The sequence below is a fragment of the Argopecten irradians genome, chromosome 3 (assembly GCF_041381155.1).
Source record: "Argopecten irradians isolate NY chromosome 3, Ai_NY, whole genome shotgun sequence".
Classification (NCBI taxonomy): Eukaryota; Metazoa; Mollusca; class Bivalvia; order Pectinida; family Pectinidae; genus Argopecten; species Argopecten irradians.
This window is the reverse complement of record NC_091136.1, coordinates 68467756-68489934: the sequence shown is the minus strand read 5'-3', so window position 1 is coordinate 68489934 and position 22179 is coordinate 68467756. Positions and strand designations below refer to the sequence as shown.

The 22179-nt window shown below is 38.4% G+C and overlaps 2 protein-coding genes across 2 annotated transcripts in view; both read right to left on the bottom strand.

Annotated features, from left to right (window-relative positions):
• The window catches only part of LOC138319420 (isoleucine--tRNA ligase, mitochondrial-like), an 82915-nt gene extending 81549 nt beyond the window's left edge, over positions 1–1366 (bottom strand). Inside the window, exon 1 of the mRNA XM_069262562.1 lies at positions 1306–1366. The gene's annotated coding sequence lies outside the window, so the exon portion shown is untranslated. The remainder of the gene's footprint in view (positions 1–1305) is intronic.
• A 4-nt stretch (positions 1367–1370) lies between these two features.
• LOC138319421 (uncharacterized) lies at positions 1371–19936 on the bottom strand. The gene is made up of 4 exons (XM_069262564.1): positions 19788–19936; positions 18029–19650; positions 17615–17699; positions 1371–1422 (listed from the first exon to the last, which is right to left on the bottom strand). The coding sequence occupies exons 1-2, from the start codon at positions 19863–19865 to the stop codon at positions 19399–19401; spliced, it is 330 nt and encodes a 109-aa protein (XP_069118665.1). The 5' UTR covers positions 19866–19936; the 3' UTR covers positions 1371–1422; positions 17615–17699; positions 18029–19398.
• Positions 19937–22179: the final 2243 nt, after the last annotated feature.

Sequence of the window (22179 nt, the reverse complement as noted above, 5' to 3'; positions counted from 1 at the left end):
TTAACATCACATGACCTACCCTTTACATCACATGACCTGCCCTTAACATCACATGACCTGCCCTTAACATCACATGACCTACCCTTTACATCACATGACCTATCCTTAACATAACATGACCTATCCTTAACATTACATGACATATCCTTAACATCACATGACCTACCCTAGGCTTTACATCCCATGACCTATCCTTAACATTACATGACCTACCCGTAACATCACATGACCTACCCTTAACATCCCATAACCTATCCTTAACATCACATGACCTATCCTTTACATCAAATGACTTAACCTAAACATCACATGACCTACCCTATCCATCACATGACTTAACCTTACCATAACATGACCTACCCTATCCATCACATGACTTATTCTTAACATCACATGACCTACCCTATCCATCACATGACCTACCTTTTACATCACATGACCTGCCCTTAACATCACATGACCTATCCTTAACATCACATGACCTATCCTTAACATCACATGACCTACCCTTTACATCACATGACCTGCCCTTAACATCACATGACCTACCCTTAACATCACATGACCTATCCTTAACATCACATGACCTACCCTTTACATCACATGACCTATCCTTAACATTACATGACCTACCCGTAACATCACATGACCTACCCTTTACATCACATGACCTATCCTTAACATCACATGACCTACCCTATCCACCACATGACCTACCCTTTACATCACATGACCTGCCCTTAACATTACATGACCTATCCTTAACATCACATGACCTACCCTTTACATCACATGACCTGCCCTTAACATCACATGACCTATCCTTAACATCACATGACCTATCCTTAACATTAAATGACCTACCTGTAACATCGCATGACCTACCCTTAACATCACATGACCTGCCCTTAACATCACATGACCTGCCCTTAACATCACATGACATACCCTTAAAATTACATAATCTACCCGTAACATCACATGACCTACCCTTAACATCACATGTCCTACCCTTAGCATCACATGACCTACCCTCAACATCACATGACTTAACCTTAACATCACATGACCTACCCTTTACATCACATGACCTGCACTTAACATCACATGACCTATCTTTAACATCACATGACCTACCCTTTACATCACATGACCTGCCCTTAACATCACATGACCTGCCCTTAACATCACATGACCTACCCTTTACATCACATGACCTATCCTTAACATCACATGACCTACCCATTTCATCACATGACCTATCTTTAACATCAAATGACCTACCCTTAGCATCACATGACCTACCTGTCATCTGACATATCACAGTCAGTGGTTTACACAGCATATTGGCAAAAACATCCACAAAACTTTCTCACACAAATATACACATCAGCTGAGCTGCGATCCTCTAGTAGACAGTACCTATCAGACTGACAAAACACTGCTGTTATGTACACACAATAAAGATCTAAAGTAAAACTCCATATTTTATAGTATTACCAGACAATCTGATTGACTAGACAAGTAACAGAAAGACATACTCACATCAACTGTCACAGTAATAGACATACTCACATCAGACTGTCACAGTAACAGACATACTCACATCAGACTGTCACAGTAACAGACATACTCACATCAGACTGTCACAGTAACAGACATACTCACATCAACTGTCACAGTAACAGAATACTCACATCAGACTGTCACAGTAACAGACATACTCACATCAGACTGTCACAGTAACAGAATACTCACATCAGACTGTCACAGTAACAGACATACTCACATCAGACTGTCACAGTAACAGAATACTCACATCAGACTGTCACAGTAACAGATACTCACATCAGACTGTCACAGTAACAGACATACTCACATCAGACTGTCACAGTAACAGATATACTCACATCAGACTGTCACAGTAACAGACACACTCACATCAGACTGTCACAGTAACAGATATACTCACATCAGACTGTCACAGTAACAGACATACTCACATCAGACTGTCACAGTAACAGATATACTCACATCAGACTGTCACAGTAACAGACATACTCACATCAGACTGTCACAGTAACAGACATACTCACATCAGACTGTCACAGTAACAGACATACTCACATCAGACTGTCACAGTAACAGACATACTCACATCAGACTGTCACAGTAACAGACATACTCACATCAGACTGTCACAGTAACAGATATACTCACATCAGACTGTCACAGTAACAGATATACTCACATCAGACTGTCACAGTAACAGATATACTCACATCAGACTGTCACAGTAACAGTCACAGTCACAGTAACATATATACTCACATCAGACTGTCACAGTAACAGACATACTCACATCAGACTGTCACAGTAACAGACATACTCACATCAGACTGTCACAGTAACAGATATACTCACATCAGACTGTCACAGTAACAGATATACTCACATCAGACTGTCACAGTAACAGATATACTCACATCAGACTGTCACAGTAACAGATATACTCACATCAGACTGTCACAGTAACAGATATACTCACATCAGACTGTCACAGTAACAGATATACTCACATCAGACTGTCACAGTAACAGACACACTCACATCAGACTGTCACAGTAACAGATATACTCACATCACACTGTCACAATAACAGACACACTCACACCAGACTGTCACAGTAACAGATATACTCACATCAGACTGTCACAGTAACAGATATACTCACATCAGACTGTCACAGTAACAGATATACTCACATCAGACTGTCACAGTAACAGATATACTCACATCAGACTGTCACAGTAACAGATATACTCACATCAGACTGTCACAGTAACAGACATACTCACATCAGACTGTCACAGTAACAGATATACTCACATCAGACTGTCACAGTAACAGATATACTCACATCAGACTGTCACAGTAACAGACACACTCACATCAGACTGTCACAGTAACAGACATACATCAGACTGTCACAGTAACAGACATACTCACATCAGACTGTCACAGTAACAGACATACTCACATCAGACTGTCACAGTAACAGATATACTCACATCAGACTGTCACAGTAACAGATATACTCACATCAGACTGTCACAGTAACAGATATACTCACATCAGACTGTCACAGTAACAGATATACTCACATCAGACTGTCACAGTAACAGATATACTCACATCAGACTGTCACAGTAACAGATATACTCACATCAGACTGTCACAGTAACAGATATACTCACATCAGACTGTCACTGTCACAGTAACAGATATACTCACATCACACTGTCACAGTAACAGACACACTCACATCAGACTGTCACAGTAACAGATATACTCACATCAGACTGTCACAGTAACAGATATACTCACATCAGACTGTCACAGTAACAGATATACTCACATCAGACTGTCACAGTAACAGATATACTCACATCAGACTGTCACTGTCACAGTAACAGACACACTCACACCAGACTGTCACAGTAACAGACACACTCACATCAGACTGTCACAGTAACAGATATACTCACATCAGACTGTCACAGTAACAGATATACTCACATCAGACTGTCACAGTAACAGACACACTCACATCAGACTGTCACAGTAACAGATATACTCACATCAGACTGTCACAGTAACAGATATACTCACATCAGACTGTCACTGTCACAGTAACAGATATACTCACATCACACTGTCACAGTAACAGACATACTCACATCAGACTGTCACAGTAACAGATATACTCACATCAGACTGTCACTGTCACAGTAACAGATATACTCACATCAGACTGTCACAGTAACAGATATACTCACATCAGACTGTCACAGTAACAGATATACTCACATCAGACTGTCACAGTAACAGACACACTCACATCAGACTGTCACAGTAACAGATATACTCACATCAGACTGTCACAGTAACAGACATACTCACATCAGACTGTCACAGTAACAGATATACTCACATCAGACTGTCACAGTAACAGATATACTCACATCAGACTGTCACAGTAACAGATATACTCACATCAGCTGTCACAGTAACAGACATATATCACATCACTACTGTCACAGTAACAGATATACTCACATCAGACTGTCACAGTAACAGATATACTCACATCAGACTGTCACAGTAACAGATATACTCACATCAGCCTGTCACAGTAACAGATATACTCACATCAGACTGTCACAGTAACAGATATACTCACATCAGACTGTCACAGTAACAGATATACTCACATCAGAGCACTGTCACAGTAACAGACATACTCACATCAGACTGTCACAGTAACAGATATACTCACATCAGACTGTCACAGTAACAGACATACTCACATCAGACTGTCACTGTCACAGTAACAGATATACTCACATCAGACTGTCACAGTAACAGATATACTCACATCAGACTGTCACAGTAACAGATATACTCACATCAGACTGTCACAGTAACAGATATACTCACATCAGACTGTCACAGTAACAGATATACTCACATCAGACTGTCACAGTAACAGACATACTCACATCAGACTGTCACAGTAACAGATATACTCACATCAGACTGTCACAGTAACAGATATACTCACATCACAGACTGTCACAGTAACAGATATACTCACATCAGACTGTCACAGTAACAGATATACTCACATCAGACTGTCACAGTAACAGATATACTCACATCAGACTGTCACAGTAACAGATATACTCACATCACACTGTCACAGTAACAGATATACTCACATCAGACTGTCACAGTAACAGATACACTCACATCAGACTGTCACAGTAACAGACACACTCACATCAGACTGTCACAGTAACAGATATACTCACATCAGACTGTCACAGTAACAGACATACTCACATCAGACTGTCACAGTAACAGATATACTCACATCAGACTGTCACAGTAACAGACATACTCACATCAGACTGTCACAGTAACAGACATACTCACATCAGACTGTCACAGTAACAGACACACTCACATCAGACTGTCACAGTAACAGATATACTCACATCAGACTGTCACAGTAACAGACATACTCACATCAGACTGTCACAGTAACAGACACACTCACATCAGACTGTCACAGTAACAGATATACTCACATCAGACTGTCACTGTCACAGTAACAGACATACTCACATCAGACTGTCACAGTAACAGATATACTCACATCAGACTGTCACAGTAACAGACACACTCACATCAGACTGTCACAGTAACAGACATACTCACATCAGACTGTCACAGTAACAGATATACTCACATCAGACTGTCACAGTAACAGATATACTCACATCAGACTGTCACAGTAACAGATATACTCACATCAGACTGTCACAGTAACAGATATACTCACATCAGACTGTCACAGTAACAGATATACTCACATCAGACTGTCACAGTAACAGATATACTCACATCAGACTGTCACAGTAACAGATATACTCACATCAGACTGTCACAGTAACAGATATACTCACATCAGACTGTCACAGTAACAGATATACTCACATCAGACTGTCACAGTAACAGATATACTCACATCAGACTGTCACAGTAAACAGACATACTCACATCAGACTGTCACAGTAACAGACACACTCACATCAGACTGTCACAGTAACAGACATACTCACATCAGACTGTCACAGTAACAGATATACTCACATCAGACTGTCACAGTAACAGACATACTCACATCAGACTGTCACAGTAACAGATATACTCACATCAGACTGTCACAGTAACAGACATACTCACATCAGACTGTCACAGTAACAGACATACTCACATCAGACTGTCACAGTAACAGACATACTCACATCAGACTGTCACAGTAAACAGAATACACATAGACTCACATCAGACTGTCACAGTAACAGATATACTCACATCAGACTGTCACAGTAACACAGACATACTCACATCAGACTGTCACAGTAACAGATATACTCACATCAGACTGTCACAGTAACAGACATATTCACATCAGACTGTCACAGTAACAGACATACTCACATCAGACTGTCACAGTAACAGATATACTCACATCAGACTGTCACAGTAACAGATATACTCACATCAGACTGTCACAGTAACAGATATACTCACATCAGACTGTCACAGTAACAGAATACTCACATCAGACTGTCACAGTAACAGACATACTCACATCAGACTGTCACAGTAACAGATATACTCACATCAGACTGTCACAGTAACAGACATACTCACATCAGACTGTCACAGTAACAGACATACTCACATCAGACTGTCACAGTAACAGACATACTCACATCAGACTGTCACAGTAACAGATATACTCACATCAGACTGTACGTCACAGTAACAGAATACTCACATCACTGTCACAGTAACAGACATACTCACATCAGACTGTCACAGTAACAGACATACTCACATCAGACTGTCACAGTAACAGACATACTCACATCAGACTGTCACAGTAACAGACATACTCACATCAGACTGTCACAGTAACAGATATACTCACATCAGACTGTCACAGTAACAGATATACTCACATCAGACTGTCACAGTAACAGACACACTCACATCAGACTGTCACAGTAACAGACATACTCACATCACACTGTCACAGTAACAGACATACTCACATCAGACTGTCACAGTAACAGATATACTCACATCAGACTGTCACAGTAACAGATATACTCACATCAGACTGTCACAGTAACAGACATACTCACATCAGACTGTCACAGTAACAGACATACTCACATCAGACTGTCACAGTAACAGACATACTCACATCAGACTGTCACAGTAACAGACACTCACATCAGACTGTCACATCAGACTGTCACAGTAACAGATATACTCACATCAGACTGTCACAGTAACAGATATACTCACATCAGACTGTCACAGTAACAGATATACTCACATCAGACTGTCACAGTAACAGATATACTCACATCAGACTGTCACTGTCACAGTAACAGATATACTCACATCAGACTGTCACAGTAACAGATATACTCACATCAGACTGTCACTGTCACAGTAACAGATATACTCACATCACACTGTCACAGTAACAGACACACTCACATCAGACTGTCACAGTAACAGATATACTCACATCAGACTGTCACTGTCACAGTAACAGATATACTCACATCAGACTGTCACAGATAACAGACATCAGACTGTCACAGTAACAGACATACTCACATCAGACTGTCACAGTAACAGACATACTCACATCAGACTGTCACAGTAACAGATATACTCACATCAGACTGTCACAGTAACAGACATACTCACATCAGACTGTCACAGTAACAGACATACTCACATCAGACTGTCACAGTAACAGACATACTCACATCAGACTGTCACAGTAACAGACATACTCACATCAGACTGTCACAGTAACAGATATACTCACATCAGACTGTCACTGTCACAGTAACAGATATACTCACATCACACTGTCACAGTAACAGACACACTCACATCAGACTGTCACAGTAACAGATATACTCACATCAGACTGTCACAGTAACAGATATACTCACATCAGACTGTCACAGTAACAGACATACACTCACATCAGACTGTCACAGTAACAGACACACTCACATCAGACTGTCACAGTAACAGATATACTCACATCAGACTGTCACAGTAACAGATATACTCACATCAGACTGTCACTGTCACAGTAACAGATATACTCACATCAGACTGTCACAGTAACAGACACACTCACATCAGACTGTCACAGTAACAGATATACTCACATCAGACTGTCACTGTCACAGTAACAGATATACTCACATCACACTGTCACAGTAACAGATATACATCACATCAGACTGTCACAGTAACAGATATACTCACATCAGACTGTCACAGTAACAGATATACTCACATCAGACTGTCACAGTAACAGACATACTCACATCAGACTGTCACAGTAACAGATATACTCACATCAGACTGTCACAGTAACAGACATACTCACATCAGACTGTCACAGTAACAGACATACTCACATCAGACTGTCACAGTAACAGATATACTCCATCAGACTGTCACAGTAACAGATATACTCACATCAGACTGTCACTGTCACAGTAACAGATATACTCACATCAGACTGTCACAGTAACAGATATACTCACATCAGACTGTCACAGTAACAGACATACTCACATCAGACTGTCACAGTAACAGACATACTCACATCAGACTGTCACAGTAACAGATATACTCACATCAGACTGTCACAGTAACACACTACACGACTGTACACAGATATACTCACATCAGACTGTCACAGTAACAGAACATATTCACATCAGACTGTCACAGTAACAGATATACTCACATCAGACTGTCACAGTAACAGACATACTCACATCAGACTGTCACAGTAACAGATATACTCACATCAGACTGTCACAGTAACAGATATACTCACATCAGACTGTCACAGTAACAGATATACTCACATCAGACTGTCACTGTCACAGTAACAGATATACTCACATCACACTGTCACAGTAACAGACATACTCACATCAGACTGTCACAGTAACAGATATACTCACATCAGACTGTCACAGTAACAGACATACTCACATCAGACTGTCACAGTAACAGATATACTCACATCAGACTGTCACAGTAACAGATATACTCACATCAGACTGTCACAGTAACAGATATACTCACATCAGACTGTCACAGTAACAGATATACTCACATCAGACTGTCACAGTAACAGATATACTCACATCAGACTGTCACAGTAACAGACATACTCACATCAGACTGTCACAGTAACAGACATACTCACATCAGACTGTCACAGTAACAGACATACTCACATCAGACTGTCACAGTAACAGATATACTCACATCAGACTGTCACAGTAACAGATACACTCACATCAGACTGTCACAGTAACAGACATACTCACATCAGACTGTCACAGTAACAGATATACTCACATCAGACTGTCACAGTAACAGATATACTCACATCAGACTGTCACAGTAACAGATATACTCACATCAGACTGTCACAGTAACAGACACACTCACATCAGACTGTCACAGTAACAGACATACTCACATCAGACTGTCACAGTAACAGACATACTCACATCAGACTGTCACAGTAACAGACATACTCACATCAGACTGTCACAGTAACAGATATACTCACATCAGACTGTCACAGTAACAGACATACTCACATCAGACTGTCACAGTAACAGAGCATATCTACTCACATCAGACTGTCACAGTAACAGATATACTCACATCAGACTGTCACAGTAACAGATATACTCACATCAGACTGTCACAGTAACAGATATACTCACATCAGACTGTCACAGTAACAGACATACTCACATCAGACTGTCACAGTAACAGATATACTCACATCAGACTGTCACTGTCACAGTAACAGATATACTCACATCAGACTGTCACAGTAACAGATATACTCACATCAGACTGTCACAGTAACAGACACTACTCACATCAGACTGTCACAGTAACAGATATACTCACATCAGACTGTCACAGTAACAGACATACTCACATCAGACTGTCACAGTAACAGATATACTCACATCAGACTGTCACAGTAACAGATATACACATCAGACTGTCACAGTAACAGACACACTCACATCAGACTGTCACAGTAACAGACATACTCACACATCAGACTGTCACAGTAACAGATATACTCACATCAGACTGTCACAGTAACAGACATACTCACATCAGACTGTCACAGTAACAGATATACTCACATCAGACTGTCACAGTAACAGATATACTCACATCAGACTGTCACAGTAACAGACATACTCACATCAGACTGTCACAGTAACAGACACACTCACATCAGACTGTCACAGTAACAGATATACTCACATCAGACTGTCACAGTAACAGATATACTCACATCAGACTGTCACAGTAACAGACATACTCACATCAGACTGTCACAGTAACAGATATACTCACATCAGACTGTCACAGTAACAGATATACTCACATCAGACTGTCACAGTAACAGATATACTCACATCAGACTGTCACAGTAACAGACATACTCACATCAGACTGTCACAGTAACAGACATACTCACATCAGACTGTCACAGTAACAGATATACTCACATCAGACTGTCACAGTAACAGATATACTCACATCAGACTGTCACTGTCACAGTAACAGATATACTCACATCACACTGTCACAGTAACAGACATACTCACATCAGACTGTCACAGTAACAGATATACTCACATCAGACTGTCACAGTAACAGATATACTCACATCAGACTGTCACAGTAACAGACATACTCACATCAGACTGTCACAGTAACAGACATACTCACATCAGACTGTCACAGTAACACATATATCACATCAGACTGTCACACCAGACTGTCACAGTAACAGATATACTCACATCAGACTGTCACTGTCACAGTAACAGATATACTCACATCAGACTGTCACAGTAACAGATATACTCACATCAGACTGTCACAGTAACAGATATACTCACATCAGACTGTCACAGTAACAGACACACTCACATCAGACTGTCACAGTAACAGACATACTCACATCAGACTGTCACAGTAACAGATATACTCACATCAGACTGTCACAGTAACAGATATACTCACATCAGACTGTCACAGTAACAGATATACTCACATCAGACTGTCACAGTAACAGATATACTCACATCAGACTGTCACAGTAACAGACATACTCACATCAGACTGTCACAGTAACAGACATACTCACATCAGACTGTCACAGTAACAGATATACTCACATCAGACTGTCACAGTAACAGATATACTCACATCAGACTGTCACAGTAACAGATATACTCACATCAGACTGTCACAGTAACAGACTACTCACATCAGACTGTCACAGTAACAGACATACTCACATCAGACTGTCACAGTAACAGATATACTCACATCAGACTGTCACAGTAACAGACATACTCACATCAGACTGTCACAGTAACAGATATACTCACATCAGACTGTCACAGTAACAGATATACTCACATCAGACTGTCACAGTAACAGACATACTCACATCAGACTGTCACAGTAACAGACACACTCACATCAGACTGTCACAGTAACAGATATACTCACATCAGACTGTCACAGTAACAGACATACATCAGACTGTCACAGTAATAGACATACTCACATCAGACTGTCACAGAAACAGATATACTCATATCTGCCTGTCACAGTAACAGATATACTCACATCAGACTGTCACAGTAACAGATATACTCACATCAGACTGTCACAGTAACAGACATACTCACATCAGACTGTCACAGTAACAGACATACTCACATCAGACTGTCACACAGTAACAGATATACTCACATCAGACTGTCACAGTAACAGATATACTCACATCAGACTGTCACAGTAACAGATATACTCACATCAGACTGTCACAGTAACAGACATACTCACATCAGACTGTCACAGTAACAGATATACTCACATCAGACTGTCACAGTAACAGACATACTCACATCAGACTGTCACAGTAACAGACATACTCACACATCAGACTGTCACAGTAACAGACATACTCACATCAGACTGTCACAGTAACAGATATACTCACATCAGACTGTCACAGTAACAGATATACTCACATCAGACTGTCACAGTAACAGATATACTCACATCAGACTGTCACAGTAACAGATATACTCACATCAGACTGTCACAGTAACAGATATACTCACATCAGACTGTCACAGTAACAGATATACTCACATCAGACTGTCACTGTCACAGTAACAGATATACTCACATCACACTGTCACAGTAACAGACACACTCACATCAGACTGTCACAGTAACAGATATACTCACATCAGACTGTCACAGTAACAGATATACTCACACATCACACTGTCACAGTAACAGACATACTCACATCAGACTGTCACTGTCACAGTAACAGACACACTCACATCAGACTGTCACAGTAACAGACATACTCACATCAGACTGTCACAGTAACAGACATACTCACATCAGACTGTCACAGTAACAGATATACTCACATCAGACTGTCACAGTAACAGATATACTCACATCAGACTGTCACAGTAACAGATATACTCACATCAGACTGTCACAGTAACAGATATACTCACATCAGACTGTCACAGTAACAGATATACTCACATCAGACTGTCACAGTAACAGACACACTCACATCAGACTGTCACAGTAACAGACACACTCACATCAGACTGTCACAGTAACAGATATACTCACATCAGACTGTCACAGTAACAGATATACTCACATCAGACTGTCACAGTAACAGTAACAGATCGGACTGTCACAGTAATAAACACACTCACATCAGACTGTCACAGTAACAGACATACTCACATCAGACTGTCACAGTAACAGACATACTCACATCAGACTGTCACAGTAACAGACATACTCACATCAGACTGTCACAGTAACAGACACACTCACATCAGACTGTCACAGTAACAGACATACTCACATCAGACTGTCACAGTAACAGATATACTCACATCAGACTGTCACAGTAACAGATATACTCACATCAGACTGTCACAGTAACAGATATACTCACATCACATCAGACTGTCACAGTAACAGACACACTCACATCAGACTGTCACAGTAACAGACATACTCACATCAGACTGTCACAGTAACAGACATACTCACATCAGACTGTCACAGTAACAGATATACTCACATCAGACTGTCACAGTAACAGATATACTCACATCAGACTGTCACAGTAACAGACATACAGTAACAGACACACTCACATCAGACTGTCACAGTAACAGACATACTCACATCAGACTGTCACAGTAACAGACACACTCACATCAGACTGTCACAGTAACAGACATACTCACATCAGACTGTCACAGTAACAGATATACTCACATCAGACTGTCACAGTAACAGATATACTCACATCAGACTGTCACAGTAACAGACATACTCACATCAGACTGTCACAGTAACAGACATACTCACATCAGACTGTCACAGTAACAGATATACTCACATCAGACTGTCACAGTAACAGATATACTCACATCAGACTGTCACAGTAACAGATATACTCACATCAGACTGTCACAGTAACAGATATACTCACATCAGACTGTCACAGTAACAGACATACTCACATCAGACTGTCACAGTAACAGATATACTCACATCAGACTGTCACAGTAACAGATATACTCACATCAGACTGTCACAGTAACAGATATACTCACATCAGACTGTCACAGTAACAGAACACTCTCACATCAGACTGTCACAGTAACAGACACACTCACATCAGACTGTCACAGTAACAGACATACTCACATCAGACTGTCACAGTAACAGACATACTCACATCAGACTGTCACAGTAACAGACATACTCACATCACATCAGACTGTCACAGTAACAGATATACTCACATCAGACTGTCACAGTAACAGATATACTCACATCAGACTGTCACAGTAACAGATATACTCACATCAGACTGTCACTGTCACAGTAACAGATATACTCACATCACACTGTCACAGTAACAGACATACTCACATCAGACTGTCACAGTAACAGACATACTCACATCAGACTGTCACAGTAACAGATATACTCACATCAGACTGTCACAGTAACAGAACAGATACTCACATCAGACTGTCACAGTAACAGATATACTCACATCAGACTGTCACAGTAACAGATATACTCACATCAGACTGTCACAGTACAGTAAACAGATATACTCACATCAGACTGTCACAGTAACAGAATACTCACATCAGACTGTCACAGTAACAGACACACTCACATCAGACTGTCACAGTAACAGAAACTCACATCACACAGTAACAGACTGTCAGACTGTCACAGTAACAGAATACTCACATCAGACTGTCACAGTAACAGATATACTCACATCAGACTGTCACAGTAACAGATATACTCACATCAGACTGTCACAGTAACAGACATACTCACATCAGACTGTCACAGTAACAGACACACTCACATCAGACTGTCACAGTAACAGACACACTCACATCAGACTGTCACAGTAACAGATATACTCACATCAGACTGTCACAGTAACAGATATACTCACATCAGACTGTCACTGTCACAGTAACAGATATACTCACATCACACTGTCACAGTAACAGACATACTCACATCAGACTGTCACAGTAACAGATATACTCACATCAGACTGTCACAGTAACAGACACACTCACATCAGACAGTAACAGACATACTCACATCAGACTGTCACAGTAACAGATATACTCACATCAGACTGTCACAGTAACAGATATACTCACATCAGACTGTCACAGTAACAGACACACTCACATCAGACTGTCACAGTAACAGACATACTCACATCAGACTGTCACAGTAACAGACACACTCACATCAGACTGTCACAGTAACAGATATACTCACATCAGACTGTCACAGTAACAGATATACTCACATCAGACTGTCACAGTAACAGATACACTCACATCAGACTGTCACAGTAACAGACACACTCACATCAGACTGTCACAGTAACAGACATACTCACATCAGACTGTCACAGTAACAGACATACTCACATCAGACTGTCACAGTAACAGACATACTCACATCAGACTGTCACAGTAACAGACATACTCACATCAGACTGTCACAGTAACAGATATACTCACATCAGACTGTCACAGTAACAGACACACTCACATCAGACTGTCACAGTAACAGACATACTCACATCAGACTGTCACAGTAACAGACACACTCACATCAGACTGTCACAGTAACAGACATACTCACATCAGACTGTCACAGTAACAGACATACTCACATCAGACTGTCACAGTAACAGATATACTCACATCAGACTGTCACAGTAACAGATATACTCACATCAGACTGTCACAGTAACAGACACACTCACATCAGACTGTCACAGTAACAGACATACTCACATCAGACTGTCACAGTAAACAGATAATACTCACATCAGACTGTCACAGTAACAGATATACTCACATCAGACTGTCACAGTAACAGACACACTCACATCAGACTGTCACAGTAACAGACACACTCACATCAGACTGTCACAGTAACAGATATACTCACATCAGACTGTCACAGTAACAGACATACTCACATCAGACTGTCACAGTAACAGACACACTCACATCAGACTGTCACAGTAACAGACATACTCACATCAGACTGTCACAGTAACAGATATACTCACATCAGACTGTCACAGTAACAGATATACTCACATCAGACTGTCACAGTAACAGACATACTCACATCAGACTGTCACAGTAACAGACATACTCACATCAGACTGTCACAGTAACAGATATACTCACATCAGACTGTCACAGTAACAGATATACTCACATCAGACTGTCACAGTAACAGATATACTCACATCAGACTGTCACAGTAACAGACATACTCACATCAGACTGTCACAGTAACAGATATACTCACATCAGACTGTCACAGTAACAGACATACTCACATCAGACTGTCACAGTAACAGTCACAGTAACATACTCACATCAGACTGTCACAGTAACAGATATACTCACATCAGACTGTCACAGTAACAGACATACTCACATCAGACTGTCACAGTAACAGACATACTCACATCAGACTGTCACAGTAACAGACATACTCACATCAGACTGTCACAGTAACAGATATACTCACATCAGACTGTCACAGTAACAGACACACTCACATCAGACTGTCACAGTAACAGACATACTCACATCAGACTGTCACAGTAACAGATATATCACATCAGACTGTCACAGTAACAGATATACTCACATCAGACTGTCACAGTAACAGACATACTCACATCAGACTGTCACAGTAACAAAGATATACTCACATCAGACTGTCACAGTAACAGACATACTCACATCAGACTGTCACAGTAACAGATATACTCACATCAGACTGTCACAGTAACAGATATACTCACATCAGACTGTCACAGTAACAGATATACTCACATCAGACTGTCACAGTAACAGATATACTCACATCAGACTGTCACAGTAACAGATATACTCACATCAGACTGTCACAGTAACAGATATACTCACATCAGACTGTCACAGTAACAGATATACTCACATCAGACTGTGTCACAGTAACAGACACACACACATCAGACTGTCACAGTAACAGACATACTCACATCAGACTGTCACAGTAACAGACACACTCACATCAGACTGTCACAGTAACAGACATACATCAGACTGTCACAGTAACAGACATACTCACATCAGACTGTCACAGTAACAGACACACTCACATCAGACTGTCACAGTAACAGACATACTCACATCAGACTGTCACAGTAACAGATATACTCACATCAGACTGTCACAGTAACAGATATACTCACATCAGACTGTCACAGTAACAGATATACTCACATCAGACTGTCACAGTAACAGATATACTCACATCAGCCTGTCACAGTAACAGACACACTCACATCAGACTGTCACAGTAACAGACATACTCACATCAGACTGTCACAGTAACAGACATACTCACATCAGACTGTCACAGTAACAGATATACTCACATCAGACTGTCACAGTAACAGATATACTCACATCAGACTGTCACAGTAACAGATATACTCACATCAGACTGTCACAGTAACAGATATACTCACATCACATCAGACTGTCACAGTAACACACACACTTACATCAGACTGTCACAGTAACAGAAACACTCACATCAGACTGTCACAGTAATAGACACACTCACATCAGACTGTCACAGTAACAGATATACTCACATCAGACTGTCACAGTAACAGATATACTCACATCAGACTGTCACAGTAACAGACACACTCACATCAGACTGTCACAGTAACAGACACACTCACATCAGACTGTCACAGTAACAGACACACTCACATCAGACTGTCACAGTAACAGACACACTCACATCAGACTGTCACAGTAACAGACACACTCACATCAGACTGTCACAGTAACAGACACACTCACATCAGACTGTCACAGTAACAGACACACTCACATCAGACTGTCACAGTAACAGACATACTCACATCAGACTGTCACAGTAACAGATATACTCACATCAGACTGTCACAGTAACAGACATACTCACATCAGACTGTCACAGTAACAGATATACTCACATCAGACTGTCACAGTAACAGACATACTCACATCAGACTGTCACTGTCACTGTAACAGTAACAGATATACTCACATCAGACTGTCACAGTAACAGATATACTCACATCAGACTGTCACAGTAACAGATATACTCACATCAGACTGTCACAGTAACAGAGATACTCACATCAGACTGTCACAGTAACAGATATACTCACATCAGACTGTCACAGTAACAGATAGCCTGATTGGCAGGCAGAGTCCAAGGCGTAGTTGTCCATATCACAACATATATGTTCTTATCTGTAAATAGTAACACACTCAAATTTTATCACATTTACAAAGATTGGATTCAATATTCCTGTGTTGTGTGGTAATTCTTTATATATACAAACTCACAATTTCAACATTAACGTAAAAAGCTATTCAAGATAGATTTGCATCCATAATTTCATTTTATTACTATCAATTAGAAGTTAAGAAATGTTAAGTGTGTATTGTTGTATCAGCCCATTACAGAAATAGTGATTATCTAGACAGGCCAGGTTTAGGGCAAACAGTGAGTCACAGAAAGCTGACAAGCTGATAATTACACATTCTCTCATAGCCAGCAGGATAAGAAGGAAACTTACATTGGCTGGTGTCGAGAGGCGCCAGAGAAGAAGGGATGACTGGGAACGTGACGTATACAGCCTGACTAACATGGTCAGGATTATACTCTAATTCAGACTCGGCTAGAGCAGTCCTGTCAATAAAATAATCTCTCATAGGAAACATTCTGATATAGCAAACATATATATATGTGACAACTACACATTTAGTTTAACTTTAGAGAACGGTTCCAATAAACCGCAGTGCTATCATATGCAATAGAATAACGACCAATAGATGGCTGTGTTACATATATAGAGGATGGGGACCAATAGATGACTGTGTTACATATATATATAGGATGGGAACCATTAGATGACTGTGTTACATATATAGAGGATGGGGACCAATAGATGGCTGTGTTACATATATAGAGGATGGAGACCAATAGATGACTGTGTTACATATATAGAGGATGGGGACCAATAGATGACTGTGTTACATATATAGAGGATGGGGACCAATAGATGACTGTGTTACATATATAGAGGATGGGGACCAATAGATGACTGTGTTACATATATAGAGGATGGGGACCAATATATGGCTGTGTTACATATATAGAGGATGGAGACCAATAGATGACTGTGTTACATATATAGAGGATGGGGACCAACAGATGTCTGTGCTATATATATAGAGGATGGGAACCAATAGATGACTTTGTTATATATATAGAGGATGGGAACCAATAGATGACTGTGTTACATATATAGAGGATGGGGACCAATAGATGACTGTGTTACATATATAGAGGATGGGGACCAATAGATGACTGTGTTACATATATAGAGGATGGGGACCAATATATGGCTGTGTTACATATATATAGAGGATGGGGACCAATAGATGGCTGTGTTACATATATAGAGGATGGGGACAAATAGATGGCTGTGTTACATATAGGGTAAAACCGGGATATCTCAGACAGGTTTCCGTAGCGTCCCACTTTCAGCTGTTGTTACGTTTAGGCGAGTTCGTTTGGGAATTCTATAACCCGTACGGTTAAGTGCGGCTATTTATAGATGTCAGCAAAACTACTCATTTCATTGGTTGAAGTTACGGAAATCAAAATAAAGTAAACCATATGACGGGAGTCTCGATTGCGGAAAAGTCGGAAATACCTTTTATATCTCGACCAGGTGTAGTGGAAATCTCGGACACGGCAAACAAAGTTTTATCAAGGACACTTTTTGTGTTCTCAAATAGCATTATGCAAGCAATATAAATATTTTCTTGACATTTTATGAATAGAGAATAAATAGAAGGATTAAAAAACACTTGTAATTTGCTGTTAATTATGTTTAATTAGTTATCTTTATGCATTAGACTTTATTAATTTTGCTTTCTTTCAAAGCTCGGCCTTCAGCTCTTTTTCTTCCTTCTTCCTTTGTTTCTCCCTCTTCTCGTCCAACACAGCTTCACACGTCAAAAGCCTATGCGACGTTTTCCTATTAGAGCTTTCTTTAGGTTCTGGCTTAGATGTTGGTGTTAGCGAAAGGAAAATGTCCGATATGGCAGTGTTCCACACATTGTCAATGTCGTTCGTGAAAAGTGGTATCAAACAACCAAGGTCGGTGTCCGCTGCATCTTCAGCAACTTCCTATAAAATAAAGTATTGGTGTTGTATTATATATTAGCACCCTTATACATGTATAGTTATTACCATCCGTGCAGCTACAAACATTTGATCATAATACTAAAGCTAGCACTTAAGACTAATTGTATGCTATAACATACCTGCAAACAAACTTGCGAAGCTGATTCCATACCAATGGACTGAAGGAACTGAGAGCTATCTTCAGACAGAACCAACATAGAATCATTCTTCTAAAAACGCAATTATTAGAATATTGTTTTCATTAAATGTTGTATACAACATAAGAAGTAAAAATAATTGATTGATTTATGGATTGTAATTTACAATATAATATACATGTTACATGAGTTATTGTCTGTATTATATTGTATACATGTTACATGAGTTATTGTCTGTATTATATTGTATACATGTTACATGAGTTATTGTCTGTATTATATTGTATACATGTTACATGAGTTATTGTCTGTATTATATTGTATACATGTTACATGAGTTATTGTCTGTATTATATTGTATACATGTTACATGAGTTATTGTCTGTATTATATTGTATACATGTTACATGAGTTATTGTCTGTATTATATTGTATACATGTTACATGAGTTATTGTATGTATTATATTGTATACATGTTACATGAGTTATTGTCTGTATTATATTGTATACATGTTACATGAGTTATTGTATTGTTTGTATTATATTGTATACATGTTACATGAGTTATTGTCTGTATTATATTGTATACATGTTACATGAGTTATTGTATGTATTATATTGTATACATGTTACATGAGTTATTGTATGTATTATATTGTATACATGTTACATGAGTTATTGTCTGTATTATATTGTATACATGTTACATGAGTTATTGTATTGTTTGTATTATATTGTATACATGTTACATGAGTTATTGTCTGTATTATATTGTATACATGTTACATGAGTTATTGTATTGTTTGTATTATATTGTATACATGTTACATGAGTTATGATTTATTGTATGTATTATATTATATACATGTTACATGAGTTATTGTATGTTATTATATTGTATACATGTTACATGAGTTATTGTCTGTATTATATTGTATACATGTTACATGAGTTATTGTATGTATTATATTATATACATGTTACATGAGTTATTGTCTGTATTATATTGTATACATGTTACATGAGTTATTGTATGTATTATATTGTATACATGTTACATGAGTTATTGTATGTATTATATTGTATACATGTTACATGAGTTATTGTATGTATTATATTGTATACATGTTACATGAGTTATTGTCTGTATTATATTGTATACATGTTACATGAGTTATTGTCTGTATTATATTGTATACATGTTACATGAGTTATTGTCTGTATTATATTGTATATACATGTTACATGAGTTATTGTCTGTATTATATTGTATACATGTTACATGAGTTATTGTTGTATTATATTGTATACATGTACATGAGTTATGTTGTATTATATTGTATACATGTTACATGAGTTATTGTCTGTATTATATTGTATACATGTTACATGAGTTATTGTCTGTATTATATTGTATACATGTTACATGAGTTATTGTCTGTATTATATTTGTATACATGTTACATGAGTTATTGTCTGTATTATATTGTATACATGTTACATGAGTTATTGTCTGTATTATATTGTATACATGATACATGAGTTATTGTCTGTATTATATTTATTATATACATGTTACATGAGTTATTGTATGTATTATATTGTATAACATGTTACCTGAGTTATTGTATGTATTATATTGTATACATGTTACATGAGTTATTGTATTGTATGTATTATATTGTATACATGTTACATGAGTTATTGTCTGTATTATATTGTATACATGTTACATGAGTTATTGTCTGTATTATATTGTATACATGTTACATGAGTTATTGTATTGTTTGTATTATATTGTATACATGTTACATGAGTTATTGTATTGTTTGTATTATATTGTATACATGTTACATGAGTTATTGTATGTATTATATTGTATACATGTTACATGAGTTATTGTCTGTATTATATTGTATACATGTTACATGAGTTATTGTATTGTTTGTATTATATTGTATACATGTTACATGTTACATGAGTTATTGTCTGTATTATATTGTATACATGTTACATGAGTTATTGTCTGTATTATATTGTATACATGTTACATGAGTTATTGTCTGTATTATATTGTATACATGTTACATGAGTTATTGTATTGTTTGTATTATATTGTATACATGTTACATGAGTTATTGTTTGTATTATATTGTATACATGTTACATGAGTTATTGTCTGTATTATATTGTATACATGTTACATGAGTTATTGTATGTATTATATTGTATACATGTTACATGAGTTATTGTCTGTATTATATTGTATACATGTTACATGAGTTATTGTATGTATTATATTGTATACATGTTACATGAGTTATTGTCTGTATTATATTTTATGCTTGCTCCACATAAGACTCAAAGACAATA